Below are 15,886 nucleotides of genomic sequence, written 5' to 3'. Positions count from 1 at the left end.
TTAAAAGACTATATCAGTTACTCTCAACAACAATCTACAAAGAATACCTCACAAATATCTGATATGATGAATCTTTAAAAACTTATAACCATCTATTAAGCAAATTTATTTTTTTAAAAGGCTCTCAGATCTGAAAAAAAATGTAATGAAACATGATCTGAGAAGCAATGTTCCATCATATTCATTAGTCCTGCTTGCATTCAAGGGAAGAAAATTATACCATATACATGGGGAAGGAGATCTTGGGGTCTGTTTTAGAACTCTGCCTACCCCTATCTATCCCCTGAGTCCCAATGATTTACTACCCTCCAAAGCAGAAAATACCCTCTCCCAAGCTTATTAGAATTCTCATCCCATTATAGAACCTTCATAAATCCCAAATCATATAATGTAAATTTAAATCTCCTCTCTCAGTTCAAGTCCATAATCGTAGCATCAAAGTCATCTACTTCTGCATCAGATATGGATGAAGCTGTGGGGTGTCAGCTGTGTGCTTCCTGCACCACAAATTTCCTCTATATTTGGACCTGGGAAACTAAAACTAAGATGCATACCCTCCCATACATGGTGCCATGGGAGGGCCGATAAAAGATAACAGTTATAAATATTCTGGTTCAAAAAATGAAAACTGTTGTGGTATTATCTTTGGATGTAGCAAATGACCATCATCTTTATGAAACGTTGGTTCAAATCATTTACTGTGGGTGGGGGGGAATAATTTGGCATTTTATACTGAATAGTAAGAATTTTTTTTTAATTTTAATTTTTTTTCATGTATACATTAATGCATTTATGGGGTACCATGTGCTGATTTCATATAGAATTAGGAATGCTTACATCACACTGGTTAATATATACCTCATCTCATTTATTAAATTATTATGTTAAGACATTTATACTCTGTACTAATGGATCCAACATGTACCCTTGCATTATGCACCATAGGTGTGATCCCACCATTTGAATAGTAAGAGTTCCTTATCAACTTATCAATTCTGGGTGAAAGTCAGGTTCAATATAGAAAGTATGAATATTTTTGCATAGTTGGTCTCCTCCTTTTAATGTTCTTAATAGCAAAATGTCTAGGAAATAAGTCTTAAATTTTGAAGTCCAATTTAGTGTTTTCCTTTTTTGATGGTTACTTCTTACAGTTTCATATGCAAGCTATCTTTGGCTGCGCTAAGGTGGTGAGAATGTCTTCTTATTTTTTTACTCAAAATGTTTTCTTATTTTTTTACTCAATGTTCAATAGTTTTAGGTTTTACATTTAGATCTAGGATCCACTTAAGTTAGTGGTTTTTCTATCATGTGCTATAAAGTTTGAGAATCTTCTTTTCCCCTGAAGGTACCAATTTTTTTCTAGCACAATTTATTTAAAATACTATTCTTTTCTTCATTCCCTTATAACATTGTGGAAAGTTATTCCTACATACATCCCAGGATCTCTTTCTATAGACCCTCTTTGGTTCTACTCACCTGTCTTTTTATACGGAAATGCCATATTTCCTTGATTATGATAGCTGACAATTTTCACAGTAAGGTGGTATAAATTATTCATATTTGTTCTCCTTTGAAAAACTGTGTTGGCTGACCAATGTCTTTTTCCTTTTGACATTAATTATGGAATCAACTTGTTGATTTTCTCAAAACCTCTGCTTGGATGTTGCTTAGGATTTTTCTGAATCTACAGATCCTCTAAAAGGGAATGATAAAACACAAATATAGTCTAGCAGTGGGGAGGAAAGATGTGCTGGGGGGAGGGGGCAATTGGTGGGATCTCACCTAATGTGCGCCATGTGAGGGGCCCTGGGTGAAGGGAACCAGTACAACCTGAAATTCACCTTAGAACTGAAAACAATGTAACCTTAAAATTTGTGTCCTCATCTTAATTTGAAATTTAAAAAAGAGACCAGAAACATCTTAGTAGTGTTCATAAAGATGGTATACATCTAAATTAAATTAGGTCTTCATTAACATCTCTCAGCAATATTTTATAGTATTTAGAATAAAGGCCTTTATGCCTTTGATAAAATTGTCCCCAATTATATAATATTTAATACTGTGTTAATGTTGTTTTTAAATTCTATGGTCCAAATATTGTTATTATAGGTATAGAAGCAAATTTGATTTTTTTGCATTGATTTTTTATCATATGACCTTATTAAATTTCATTCTTAATTCTAGTAACCATTGTTTAGGATTTTCTCCATATTCACGATTATATCATGATCTACTAAATAAAAACCTACTAAATAAAAACCGTTTACTTCAAAAACATAAATAAACTAATAAAAAGGATCTCTGAATTTCAGTTGACGGTCCCCTAATTATGATTCAGTTCAGTTTTAAAAATGTATCTATTTAATTGACTATTGTATTTTATTTTCTGCAAACTCCCTATTTATAGTCTTCATCCACTTTTAAATTAGATTATCATTTTTCTTATTGACTTGTTAAAACTTAAAGTATGATGGCAGTCAACTGTTAAAAATGTTAAAAAATATTTGTGTATAAAAAATGATATATGCATAGTACATGTCTACACCATATGTATACATACATGTAGATATACCATATGTATCACTTTATTTTAGCCAAAAGGCTGAGAAATGATGTACTATGTATACCTATACACATACACATATGAGTGTCTAACCTTTATTTTATTAGAAATGTGAGTATATATAATGTACATTTATGTTATAAACATATAGGCTATACTTACTTATATGTAAATATATATTCACACATATACAGGGTGGCTATGACATTCACGTGTAATTTTTAATTTGCACACGAACTTTATGGCCACCCTGTATTTTTATATATATGTGTGTGTGTATATATATATTATTACACATTTTTAATTCCTGTAATTTTTTAATGTGGTAGTCCTACCTTCACTAGTCTCTTATTTTTAAACAAAATTCCTAGATGTTCTTTTATACCTGCTCCCTCAGTTTAACTATGGAATTATTTTATTCAGTTCCAAAGAGAAAAAAAGATCTTATACAGAGCGTATCTAAAATTTCACTGAATTGACATCCATTCCTCCATGTAAGAATGTAGAGTCCCTCTTGTTTTAAATCCTCTGGCAAAATCCTACAGTGCTTACCATATGGGTCTCACTAAATCCTAGTCAAGTACTTAAGTCTCTTAAAATGTAATAAATTTCATGGCTACTGTGAATAAAATCCTCTTTCCATAATATCTCTTACATTTTATATGGATTCCAGAATTTTAGTATTTTATTGAAGAAAACCTTCGGAGTGGTTATAGTTCCCTTTTCATGAGAGTAAATTAGGCCCCTCAAATGATATTTAAGTACTATTTTATGATTATTGTACAGCTGAATCAGAGGAAATTTAGTCATTTCTGTTGTATAATAATTACTTGGCAATATATCTACTGAGAGATCTCATCTGATAACACATATCTTTCTAGAACTGTCTTCAATACTTGACACAAGTAAATTGCAATAAAATGTGGTTTAATCTAAGTCTTTAAATCTATTTTTGAGAATTCATCTACTTTATGCCATTAAAAAAATTATCTTATGAAAAAGAAGAGGTTCTCGATGTAGTATTTCCAAGTCAAAAACACAATTAAAATCATACCTTTCTCTTTTTCTTTTTTAATAGGCTTTTGCCTGTGACAGTGTGTTTGCCAGCATGGCTCCCAAAAAGAAGATTGTCAAAAAGAACAAAGGGGACCTCAATGAGATGACTATAATTGTAGAAGACAGCCCCCTAAACAAACTGAATGCTTTGAATGGGCTCCTAGAGGGAGGCAATGGCCTCAGCTGCATTTCTTCTGAATTAACAGATGCTTCTTATGGCCCCAACCTCTTGGAAGGTTTAAGTAAAATGCGGCAGGAGAGCTTCCTCTGTGACTTAGTCATTGGTACCAAAACCAAATCCTTTGATGTTCATAAGTCAGTGATGGCTTCATGCAGTGAGTATTTTTACAACATCCTAAAAAAAGACCCATCAACTCAGAGGGTGGACCTTAATGACATCTCACCACTAGGCCTGGCTACTGTCATTGCATACGCCTACACTGGAAAGCTGACTCTCTCCTTGTATACAATAGGAAGCATCATTTCTGCTGCTGTTTATCTTCAGATCCACACTCTTGTAAAGATGTGCAGCGATTTTCTGATAAGGGAGATAAGCGTTGAGAATTGCATGTATGTTGTTAACATTGCGGAAACATACTCCCTGAAAAACGCTAAAGCAGCGGCCCAGAAATTTATCCGGGATAACTTCCTTGAATTTGCAGAATCAGATCAGTTTATGAAGCTTACATTTGAACAAATTAATGAACTTCTTATAGACGATGACTTACAGTTGCCTTCTGAGATAGTAGCATTCCAGATTGCAATGAAATGGTTAGAATTTGACCAAAAGAGAGTGAAATATGCTGCAGATCTTTTGAGCAATATTCGCTTTGGTACCATCTCTGCGCAAGACCTGGTTAATTATGTTCAATCTGTACCAAGAATGATGCAAGATGCTGATTGTCACAAACTTCTTGTCGATGCTATGAACTACCACTTACTGCCATATCATCAAAACACACTGCAGTCTAGGCGAACGAGAATCCGAGGCGGATGCCGAGTCCTTGTCACTGTCGGGGGACGCCCAGGACTTACTGAGAAGTCCCTTAGTAGAGACATCTTATATAGAGACCCTGAAAATGGATGGAGCAAGCTTACAGAAATGCCAGCCAAGAGTTTTAATCAGTGTGTGGCTGTGATGGATGGATTTCTTTATGTGGCGGGAGGAGAAGACCAGAATGATGCAAGAAATCAAGCCAAGCACGCAGTCAGCAACTTCTGCAGGTATTTGATTTTTTTTGTTAGGAACTGAAATGGCTCAATATTATATTGCCCTTCCATTGAAGTAAATTAATCATACCTATAAGTTCATTGTCTGAAGAAATCAATGATAATACTAATGCCACCCTACCTGTGTACAGCACTTTACATTATATTAAGCGCATTCATGTATATTCTGCGCTCCAGATTTCTGAAACAAGCCTTTGAGGTGGACGGGGAAGATAAGATCGTTCTGATTTTACATATGAGAAACCTGATCCCCAGAGAAATGTTAACACTAGTGAGTGGCAATTCACATTTACTTATTTCTAGTTGACTACTCTTTGAGATACACTGTCTTTTGAAAGACGCTGGATACAAATTTAGTCTGTAACGTGCTAGGAAAGAATAAAACAATACAACTGCCACTGACAACTGTCAGATTCATCATTGGCAAATGCAATAGAATGATATCACTAAAAATGTGTTAGCTAGTTAAGGTAAAATATTTATCTGAATACTGAATAACAGAAACATTCAGTATTTTGAAATGCCATATTATTTCACATATTTATGATAAAAATTATGAAGCATATATGAAACGTTCAGAAAGTCGTGCTTTTATCATGGCAGTAGTACAAAAGCAAACACAACTAATGAACCAGACTGAAAATGTGTAGAGTTCATGAAAATATTCTTCGTTTCACTGTGTGCGTGTATGTATCATTTAAAGGAACAGAAATTGATTTTTAGTCTTTAAGTTATAACCGTAGTTAAGTTTTGATTTGGGAGTTAAATGAGACAAAGATGAGCCTCAACCTGCAGGTGTGGTTCTGCAGTTACAATGCTTCTGAGAGGTGTAAACAGGAAAGCGTCAGTTCTCTATCTTGCTTGTTTTCCTTTTACTGACAATTCACCTATTTAAGTTGCTGTTTTTGTAATACTGATTTCAGCGCTTATAAAATAATAGTTCCCGGCACTGAAAAAATATATATATTTATCCTTAAACTATAAACTAAACTAAACCTAAAAATTTTTATCTGTGATAAGGGTTGAAAAACAGAAAAACATCAAAAGTTAAGCCTTAGTTGATGCTTTTATGCATGAATTCCATTGGTGCCTTGGCTCTGCTATGGCAATGGCCGAGACAGGTGTAGGAGGAATTGGGGTTTGTGAGCAGTGGAGGAATCCAGTTAACCGCTATGTTCATTAAGCAGTGAGAGTGAGCTGGGGATGGTTGGTGTCTGAAGATGTGTAGATCTGACTTTAAACATAGCGTGTCCCCTCCTCTAATTACTACAAATGCGCAGCTTTCCCCGCGTGCACATCTCACAAATCCTACTGGATGGTAGATGTTTGAATATGGAGGAAAGGGGACAGAAGCTCGGTCTCTGTGGGCTCTTCTCCAAATGGCCCAATAAAGAGAACAGTCTCATAATCGGGGAGGGGTATGGGTCATGCCCGCCGTCCCTTTTCCCAGAGTCACCCATTTTTACTGGCTGAGAGAAACACTAGCTCCCAAGTGAGGAGATGCGATAGGTCCCTCTCCAGCTCGCACACCTAGGATAGGGATTCGCACGTTAAGGTTTGCGGGAGTAATATAGATTCCCTGGCTGCCTCCGACGAAGCTGTCACACTTCCTCTGTCATTTCTAGATACGATCCCCGCTTCAACACCTGGATCCACCTGGCCAACATGAACCAGAAGCGCACGCACTTCAGCCTGAGCGTGTTCAACGGGCTGCTGTACGCCGTGGGCGGCCGCAACGCCGAGGGCAGCCTGGCCTCGCTGGAGTGCTACGTGCCCTCCACCAACCAGTGGCAGCCCAAGATGCCCCTGGAGGTGGCGCGCTGCTGCCACGCCAGCGCCGTCGCGGACGGCCGCGTGCTGGTGACCGGCGGCTACATCGCCAACGCCTACTCGCGCTCGGTGTGCGCCTTCGACCCGGCCACCGACTCGTGGCAGGAGCTGCCGAACCTGAGCACGCCCCGAGGCTGGCACTGCGCGGTCACGCTGGGCGACAGGGTGTACGTGATGGGGGGCAGCCAGGTGGGGCCGCGCGGCGAGCGCGTGGACGTGCTGACGGTGGAGTGCTACAGCCCGGCCACCGGCCAGTGGAGCTACGCGGCGCCCCTGCTGGTGGGCGTGAGCACGGCGGGCGCCTCGGCGCTGCACGGGCGCGCCTACCTGGTGGGGGGCTGGAACGAGGGCGAGAAGAAGTACAAGAAGTGCATCCAGTGCTTCAACGCCGAGCTCAACGAGTGGACGGAGGACGACGAGCTGCCCGAGGCCACCGTGGGCGTGTCCTGCTGCACCCTCTCCATGCCCAACAGCGTAACTCGGGAATCCCGGGCCAGTTCGGTGTCTTCTGTGCCAGTCAGTATCTGATCCCAGGTAGATGCCTGGACACAGGAAGAACACGTAATTCGCAAGGTTAACCTCTGAGTTCCCGAAAAGGAAAATATGTAACATTTACTACACTGATTGTAATTTGAAATGCATCGAGGCGTGTGTCTTAATGGTTTTAAATTCCTGGTATGGCATAATCTACCTCTGTGTCTTTTTCTTTCTTTCTTTTTTTTTTTTTAAAGCAAAAGACTGTGCCATAGCCAACAAAAGAAATAGAATTTATTTCGGCGGCCACTGGGTGGCAGACGGAGTTCGTCGTAGGCCCTCACCCAATGTGGCATGCTTCCTCATGGATAGCGGTTACACCCACATTTGAGATTTTTTCTTCTACACTTGGTACACGTGAGGCTTCTGTGAGTAAGCGATTTCACGTTCAAAAGTTTATTTCCTTCTCCTTTTTTATCTTTAGGAGTTGAAAATGCTCATTTATAGGTTTTATATATTTAAAAATGGAAATTGTCTATAACCGTGTAGACTTAAGATTTAATTCTGAGTCTCAACACAGTTTTTCCCCTATACTTGGCTGAGTAAAGAATTTTGAAAGATATCCCGTGACAAAGTCATAGAACTTAAAATCTGACCGAAAAGGAGTAGGGATACCTCACAGGGACTGTCAAGTTGATACCTTTGTGATAGCATAGTTCCCCCTCTTCCTCCATGCCTCAGGCCCCCAGGGTATCTTCTATTAAAAAAAAAAAAAATCCTGGGCTCGGTGCCTGTAGCTCAGCAGGTAGGGCGCCGGCCACATACGCCAAAGTTGGTGGGTTTGTGCCCGGGCCTGCTAAACGACAATAACAACTGCAACCAAAAAACAGCTGGGTGTTGTGGCAGGCGCCTGTAGTCCCGGCTACATGGGAGGCTGAGGCAAGAGAATCACGTTAGCCCAAGAGTTTGAGATTGCTGTGAGCTGTGACACTGCCGCACTCTACTGGGGGCGGGAGGATCCTGCTCTCAGGAGAAACTGACATTAGTTCTTTAATTATAGTGTAAATGTAAGTCATTTTGTTTTTTCCTCCTAGAAGCATTCACATTTTATCCCTTGTTCTCTATTCAAAAAATTTTAAGTATCATCCTGGGAGCCTTGTCTTACACCAACATGGTTCGAGGCAATCTTGACTTAATGTAAGCACTGGGAAGATCATGAACTAAAACTATTTCCTTAAGGATCATTAGCTTAAGGCATAAATAGCCTGATAGTTGTACAGCCAATAATGACAATTTGATTTGTCCACTCTTTTATATGATAGGAATGAAGGAAACATTTAGAATTCTTAGATTTGGCAATAACAGGATGAATGGGTTCTCCTGGTGGTAAATGCCTGTGTTTCCCATTGTGTATCAGTCCTCTTAATTTTAGTTAAAAATCTAACACGTTCATTTCACATAGAAATATTAAAAGACTATATGCCCATTCTGTCCTATTTTTGTTACCCTCATCTGCTCCCATTAGCTTCATAAATCAGAGTTTATCCACTTGATAGCATTTTTTTCTTACATGCTAGCCAACTTTTGGGGAAAGAGAATGATTGTAGTAAATGATACATCTTTTCCTTTATTGTAATTTATCACTTTATTCTTTGATAGCTTATTTGTTTTGGAGAGGAAGCGGCCTACCAGTTATGGGTTATGTGCAATTGGGTTTTGAAAAATAAACTATTTAAAGGTTATAAGGTATGTGGAAATGTAACTTGATTTTCCTTAATCCTATCCTCTCCCACCTTGTGTAGATGGGTTATTACTGGAATTATGATATTTATATCTAAAGTATTTTGTTCGAACTGTGAAAAGTGGTTCATATAGTACACTTTGTGGAACAATTTTATATTATTACCCCTTATGAAAAGTTCAATGTCTGGATATTTAATGGTAACACCCAGATAAAGGCTATAAACAGTATAAGTTAAGAACAATACATCATTAATGCAAAAGCCCTGGGCTATTTCCTTACCACATGCAGAGAATGAGGAGTTTCACCAAGTATAAGGCAGATCTAAAGGCACCTGCTCTTTTGAGTCCTTATATGCTCAGGCTGGAAAATAAAGCTTTGTGAGAAACTGCTGTTTTATGCACCAAGTTAATTTACCAATGATGCAATTTGTACAAGCATTTAACTGTTTGTCTTGGCAGCAGCATTGGTAAAATTACCTTGTCATTTTTTATCATTTTGGACCCAACTTGCAAAGCCTATGTGAGGTTTACTGTAACATCTTTTACCTTGGTATGTGTGTATGTGGTTCATTACCTTGGTATATGTCTATATGTGTGCATATCTGTATACACGCACGTGCACACACATATAAATGTATACAACTGAAAAGTCTATGGTGTTAATCTTGAAAGGAAAAAAATGTTTTATTATGGATTAGAGATCACAAGTGAGCAAATAGATGCAATTCCTGGTGCACACTAATAGATGTGTCTCCCCTTGAAATCTTAGAAGAATTATGTAAAGAGGAGGATCTAGAGCTTGAAATGAAATAAGAAACAATTGAAAGAAACAACCAATTGTAACATTGTATGATGGAATGATGAGGACAGGTACTAAAGCTAGAGGATTTTTCATCTATGGGGTTTGATATGTTAGGTTGTGCAAAAACTTGACAGTGGCTTTCTGGAGATGAAACTGGAACACCTTAGAGCTGAATAAATCATTTAAAATTACCACTTAATGCATTTTCTGCATCATTTATCTGAAGACTCAGAAAATACAGATATTTGAGCTTACCAGAATCCCGGATATATTGCTGTCTGTCTTCTGCTTTAACAGTTAAGTCATTAAAGACCCATGTGAACTTGGAATGTAGAACTTCGGTCCTAACACATTAGTGGGGAGCATGGAACGTAAAAGTTGGTGACAGTTTTATAACCTTGAATATCTGGCACTGCTAATTGAAAGACAGAGTAGGCTCAGCGCCTGTGGCTCAAGTGGTTAAGGCACCAGCCACATACACCTAAGGTGGTGGGTTCGAATCCAGCCCGGGCCCATCAAACAACAATGATGGCGGCAACTAAAAAAAAAATAGCCAGGTGTTGTGGTGGGTGCCTGTGGTCCCAGCTACTTGGGAGGTGGCAGGAGACTCTCTTGAGCCCAGGAGTTGGAGGTTGCTGTGAGCTGTGATGCCACGGCACTCTACCCAGGGGGACAGCTTGAAGCTCTGTCTCAAAAAAAGAAAAGAAAAGAAAAGAAAAGACACAGAGTATACAGAACCAAAACAATGTGTATCACCTTTCAGGTGCAAATGAAACATATTCTTCAACCCAACTACTGGAGCAGTTGCTCCTAGAAAACATGACAGGGACTCCATGTTTCCCAACTGGAAAATTTTTATTATGTTTTAAGCTTACATTAATTACACTCCCAGGTCTTAGGATCCAACCAGACGCTTCCTTTTTTTTTTTTTCTTTAAAGGACTTGTTATTTTTATAACGCCTAAGTCTTATGGTTAAATAAAAGCACTCATTCAATGTATCAGAGAAATAGCACGTTACCCAGCAGCTGAAATAATAAAACTCCAGCTCCCTTTTTCTGAATGGGCCAAAGACCTGATAAGAAAGTCTCCAGGAAGCCAGATGTTTATGTAGTTTGTGCACGTTTAGATAGGCTCCTGGTGCCGAGCTGCCATCCCTGGTGTACTCGTTGCTTTCAGTGCATTAAATGAGTTTTATTTCTACTTCCTGTATTGTAAAAATGGTTGTGAATAGGTCAGTGAAGGTACCGGTTAATATAATTTAAAATAATGATTTGACGGTAGTGGAGTGCTGCGAGTGAGGAGGTAGAGTTGAGGTAATAAGGAAGTGAGTACAGAGTGGTTCTGTGGTTTAAGGCGGTAAGTGCATTTTACAGGCATTCATGTAAATAGAAGTTTACTTGGAAATAGGAAATATATAAATACAGGAGGTCATTTTTCTTTGTTGTCGTTGGTTGCCCTGGCCAAGGGTCTTCAGAATTTTTCCAAGTTACAGATAAAAGAAACTAAAATCACTTCATTTGTTTTTCCCTTAGTTGCAATCACATGAATTTGCGTAACGTATGAACGAGTTAGAGCCCCATCCCAGCCACTATTCTCTAGCTCAAGGCAGCAGTAAAGGGAATTACCTCTCAGTATTTCTTTTCATACTAATGCAAAATATTGCACAATTTCCTCCTTCATGAGTAATTATGAAAACTAAAGACTCTAAAATATCAAAACTTAACCCTCTGCAACATTCAGAGGGTAAACACTGTTTAATATTCCCTCTCAGAGGAATTTGAAATAAAATACTTATCTTGGGTATTCCTAAAACAAGCATTTATTCAGCAAATTTGGGGAAAAAATACTTGTATTATCTTAAAACATTCTGGTACTATATGGTGACCAGCCAACAGAACTGTATGGAGTGTTATTTTGTAACCTCACACCATCAATAAAGTTGCATTCAGTGAGAGCTTAGTCAATGATTCAGTGTGGGCAGTTTTGAAGTATCCTTTTTGTGATGATTGGAGTGTTTGGTTGTTTTTTTTTTTCTCTATGTAGTTTTCACGATGATGCACCTATATATGACAAAAACAATAAAATGACAAATAATTGAAAAAGTCTTTAAATAGATTGAAGACTAGTAAAAGAAAAGGTATAGAACATCAGTAAAGAGAGACTTGCTTTGTAACTCAAATGCCCACTCAACTCTGGTCTAGCTCAGCCCTGACCATTTAGATCAAGTGTGGTTTCTAGTCTCGTTCCAGCCTTGCATATGGCCAACCTGGCACGGACTCAAGTGCATCATCGTTTACAATTAAACAACATAACGGGAAATAGAATCAATTGCCGTTACAGACACATCCTCACAGCCTTTTGCTTCCCCCTCACCCTTCCAAACAAGCAAAAGAACTGTAACCAACAAGAGGTGGTCAACTTTGATCTAAGTTAGTACTTAAGTGATAACATCCCACTGAAGACATAATAGCTAGACAATTCTACATGGCAGCAATACTTTTCTTAAACTTCTCCAAGCCCCATAACCCTGTAAACAAACTATACTAGCCCCAAACAGAAACCAGCTCATGCCACAGTCTCAGTTTTGATCGTATCAGCCAGGTGTCCCAGAGTTTCTTTACGTTTTCTTTAAACTCTCACGTAACTCCAAACTTCCCTCCTGGTTTCAAGCCTTCTCACATTCACATTGATCCATCTATTCAATTCATGACACATAGAATTAATGACACTAATTAACATCTAAGATATTCTAGGATGTGTTGAAAGGAACACCATTTTGCACATCAGATTTTTTGCAAGTTTGGTAGAAAGACTACAGCAGTGATTTTCAACCAGCATCCCATAATACACTGGTGTGCCATGAGAGGATCCTAGATGTGCTGTGAAAATTTTTAGTGGCCATTAATTAAATTAGTTTTGAAAGAAGTTCAAAACACAGTAAGTATATATATTTTTATTCTTTTTTTAATCAACATAATTTAAGGGTGCTGTGGAAGATTACCTAGATGTTCAAGTGTGCTGTGAGATAAAAAAAGGTTGAAAAACACTGGTCTAAAGGAATGTGTGAAGTGTAGTAGGAGATCAATATTTTTTGTGAAATAAGTGAACAGATGAATGAGTGAATGAAATAACAAAACAATCACGACTTACTGCTTGCCAGCTCCTATTCCAGTATCTCTCATTTACTGAATCAATAAATACTGACCACCTACTGCATGCAAAGCATTTTGAATCCTCAGAGGTGACCATCATAAAAACACAACCATGCTAACTAGGACTTTTCTACACCAGCTGGAAGCCAAAAATTTAATTACTTAGTTAACACTGCAGGTAAAAGGAGCTATGCAAACATTTACATTTTGAAAAAAAAAAACTTGGAAGATTGATATCTTTATAGCTACTTCTCTATTAAATTGTTTAAAATTACATGCCTTCTCTCCGTAATTGCCAAATCTTCAGAAACAGGTTAGGACTAGTTCTAGCACTTAGCTAGTAAGCATTTTTTCAGCATTTTTCATTTTTTACTAAACACACACACACAGACATATATCTTTTGGGTGTGCGTATACATATACTTTTCATGTATACAGGTACAATATATACGGCATCATGTTGCTACATGCTTGCATTCTGAGAATAAGAGCCATTCTGATTCCATCACCCGACCTTACATAAGGGCTAATTGAGTTATTGGGTAATGTTCATTGTTTTAACTACCTCTTGTGGGCAGCTGTGTTCCCAGAGACATGGGGAACTCGAGGTGGAACCTACCCATAGACACCCAGAGGGCTTTTTCCACCTTAGGAATGGAGACAGACAGAGGGACTCCTGGGTGCAGGACAATTGCAGCCCAAACCCTGTGTCTTTCAGAACCTCCAGACCAGTCTCCACCACAAGTATTTCCTTGATGAGTAAAGATACTGAGGACAAGTCATTCATGCCAGAGCCCTGAAGGATGAACAGTGAACTCTGGACTCACATTTGTCAGAGATACTGCAGAGTGAGATGTTGTATAAAAACAATAAAAGGTGGCATATTCAGCTGAAAGAGGACGTGTCCTGCTTCAGCGGTGCTCCACAGGGGCATCCTGAAGATGGTGCGGGGGACTGGAGCATCTCTGGGGCACCTCTGGGAGGTACATACTAAAGATGGCAAAGCCACAAATGGAAAGAGTTACCCATGGAAGAAAGTCTCTCCAGAAATGCTTACTTTGAATAGAGACAAACTGCCATCGTGGAAAACACATGAAATGTTAAGACACTGCCAATTCCCATAAATTCCTCTTGAATTCTTACAGTGGAAACCCAATTCAATAACTGACTGCCTTTGATGAAGCTAGCTATTTAGTCCTCTGCCCCGGCCTGCCTGCACTGACCAAATATAAAAGAAAGAAAGGTGCTCAGGGAAGGGAGAGCCCCTGTGACATTGGTAGGCAGATCAGGGATCCAGGCTGCAGAGGGAAATTTCAACTCAAGAGAAGAATGAGGCTTATCCCAGGATGAAGGTGTGGAGGGGGAGGGGATCCGCTGCGGCATGGGCCACCATTCCACCCTGGCCTGCATGTGTCCAGAGAATGGGTTGTTACATAGCACTGCTTCGCTCTCTCCCAGGTTTTATGTGGGGTCAAGGGGAGCCCAGATCAACCAGAGTTCACAGGCTGGTTCCTCAGGCTACAGCCAATCTTTTTCATTTTTCCCTAGTACATTTTACAGATAATATCTTTCCATCTGTGCAGTGAGCAGAGCAAAGTTACAGAGCACTATTTTATGGAGGCCAGTCTCCCTTTCTCCCAGCCCCTCTGATGGTCTGCCCTGGTTGCTGGGCATCTGTTTGGATCAGAGACAGAACACTCAGCAAGGTTCAGTGCAGCTGGGGTCGTGCCTCAGAGAAAACTGGTAACCGGAGGCAGAACTGCAAGACCAGTGGGAGCTGTGGGGGCCCCCACAAAAGCATCTTCTAGCCATCCTGGCATCTGTGCAGTGTTCTGCTGTTGTCTGAATGCAAGAGACAATACTCAAATCTTTTTAAGCTTCCCACAGGTTCTGGTATCTGTTGCTATGATTGTTTGTATAATAAAGAACTAAGACGTTTTTAAGAGGGGGGAAAGAGCTAGCCTAAAGATTTTCTACCTGGGTCAAAGAATATGATAAAAGCAATGAGTGGATAGACTTGATTAAGACAGATTGGGAAGCCCTCAAGTCACCCCCCAAAGGGCACCATTTCTCTGAAGTTATGACCACTATGTTTGGCAGCACTTGACAAAAATCTGAATGAGTCCATCTCTTCACTCGAGGATGCCGCAGACCTTTTCCACATAGCAAGACCTACCAACATTTATTTCATAGGCTGATGAGGGCACGCCCTCAAGAACAGACATGGCCACTGCAAGATATGAGAGCACTTCAATCCCAAGTGACGGACACCAAGATATCTCAGAAGAATGTAGAACAAGTTCAGAGGGAAAGAATGGGTGGTTTGGATAAAAATGCTCACTTTCAGGAAAACCTAAAATGAGTTTCCCAAGAAGCTCTGGATGAATGAAAAGAGTTCAGGAATCAAAGAACAGAAAAAAAAAGTTTGAAAACTCAAACACACTAATGAAACTGCTTGTGAATGATAGAGGAAGCCAGTTACAATCTCAGACCCAAACTGCTGAAGATGATAAATTTGCTGGCTGTATGCACCAGACGGCATGGAGGATGGCAACTTGGAATGAGACAAAAAGACCGAATCAGAAAATGGAGAAGGTTATTCTTCAATTATGTGAAGAAAATACGATGACTGAAGTGCTTACAGGTCAAACGAAAAGTCTCTAAGCAAACTAAGCAAGCGGTCTGCAAATTCACTGCTTGCCGGGGAGATTCAAAAGTTTTGGCTGAAATTTCAAATACTAACTACATGACATCAAGAACATGCAATAAAACAGCAGAAAATCAATTGAGAGTGTAGTTTACCTCTTAGAAATGGAGAAGAAACTTTTTAAAATGTAGAACTACATCATTCGTATAAATTGGAAACACAACTCCTATATGAAGATGAATAAAGACTTTGGGAGAAATAATTGCAAAGAGTAACTTTCTTCTGGCAAAGCAGAATTAATTATTTTCCATGAGAAAAAAAAAAAAAAAACTCAAGAAAATCTTTAGCAGATCTCTCGCCTTAGAGGAAGCTCAGGGAGATGAGAAAA

General features: G+C 39.1%; 1 protein-coding gene across 2 annotated transcripts in view; it reads left to right on the top strand.

Annotated features, from left to right (window-relative positions):
- KLHL31 (kelch like family member 31) overlaps positions 1–7,357 on the top strand; it is a 20,276-nt gene extending 12,919 nt beyond the window's left edge. Inside the window, exons 2-3 of one of the 2 annotated variants that reach the window (XM_023513153.1) lie at positions 3,642–4,843; positions 6,475–7,357. In XM_023513153.1, coding sequence (XP_023368921.1) covers positions 3,672–4,843; positions 6,475–7,207 — 1,905 coding nt within the window. In that variant the 5' untranslated portion in view covers positions 3,642–3,671 and the 3' untranslated portion in view covers positions 7,208–7,357. Of the gene's footprint in view, positions 1–3,626; positions 4,844–6,474 lie in introns of those variants that run through there. The other variant, XM_003789652.3, reaches the window with a different exon arrangement.
- The last annotated feature ends 8,529 nt before the right edge of the window (positions 7,358–15,886 follow it).

The sequence above is a fragment of the Otolemur garnettii genome, unplaced genomic scaffold, assembly GCF_000181295.1.
Source record: "Otolemur garnettii isolate 467f Iridium unplaced genomic scaffold, OtoGar3 scaffold00035, whole genome shotgun sequence".
Taxonomy (NCBI): Eukaryota; Metazoa; Chordata; class Mammalia; order Primates; family Galagidae; genus Otolemur; species Otolemur garnettii.
The sequence above is the reverse complement of the archived record's forward strand: the minus strand, read 5'-3'. Positions and strand labels throughout refer to the sequence as shown.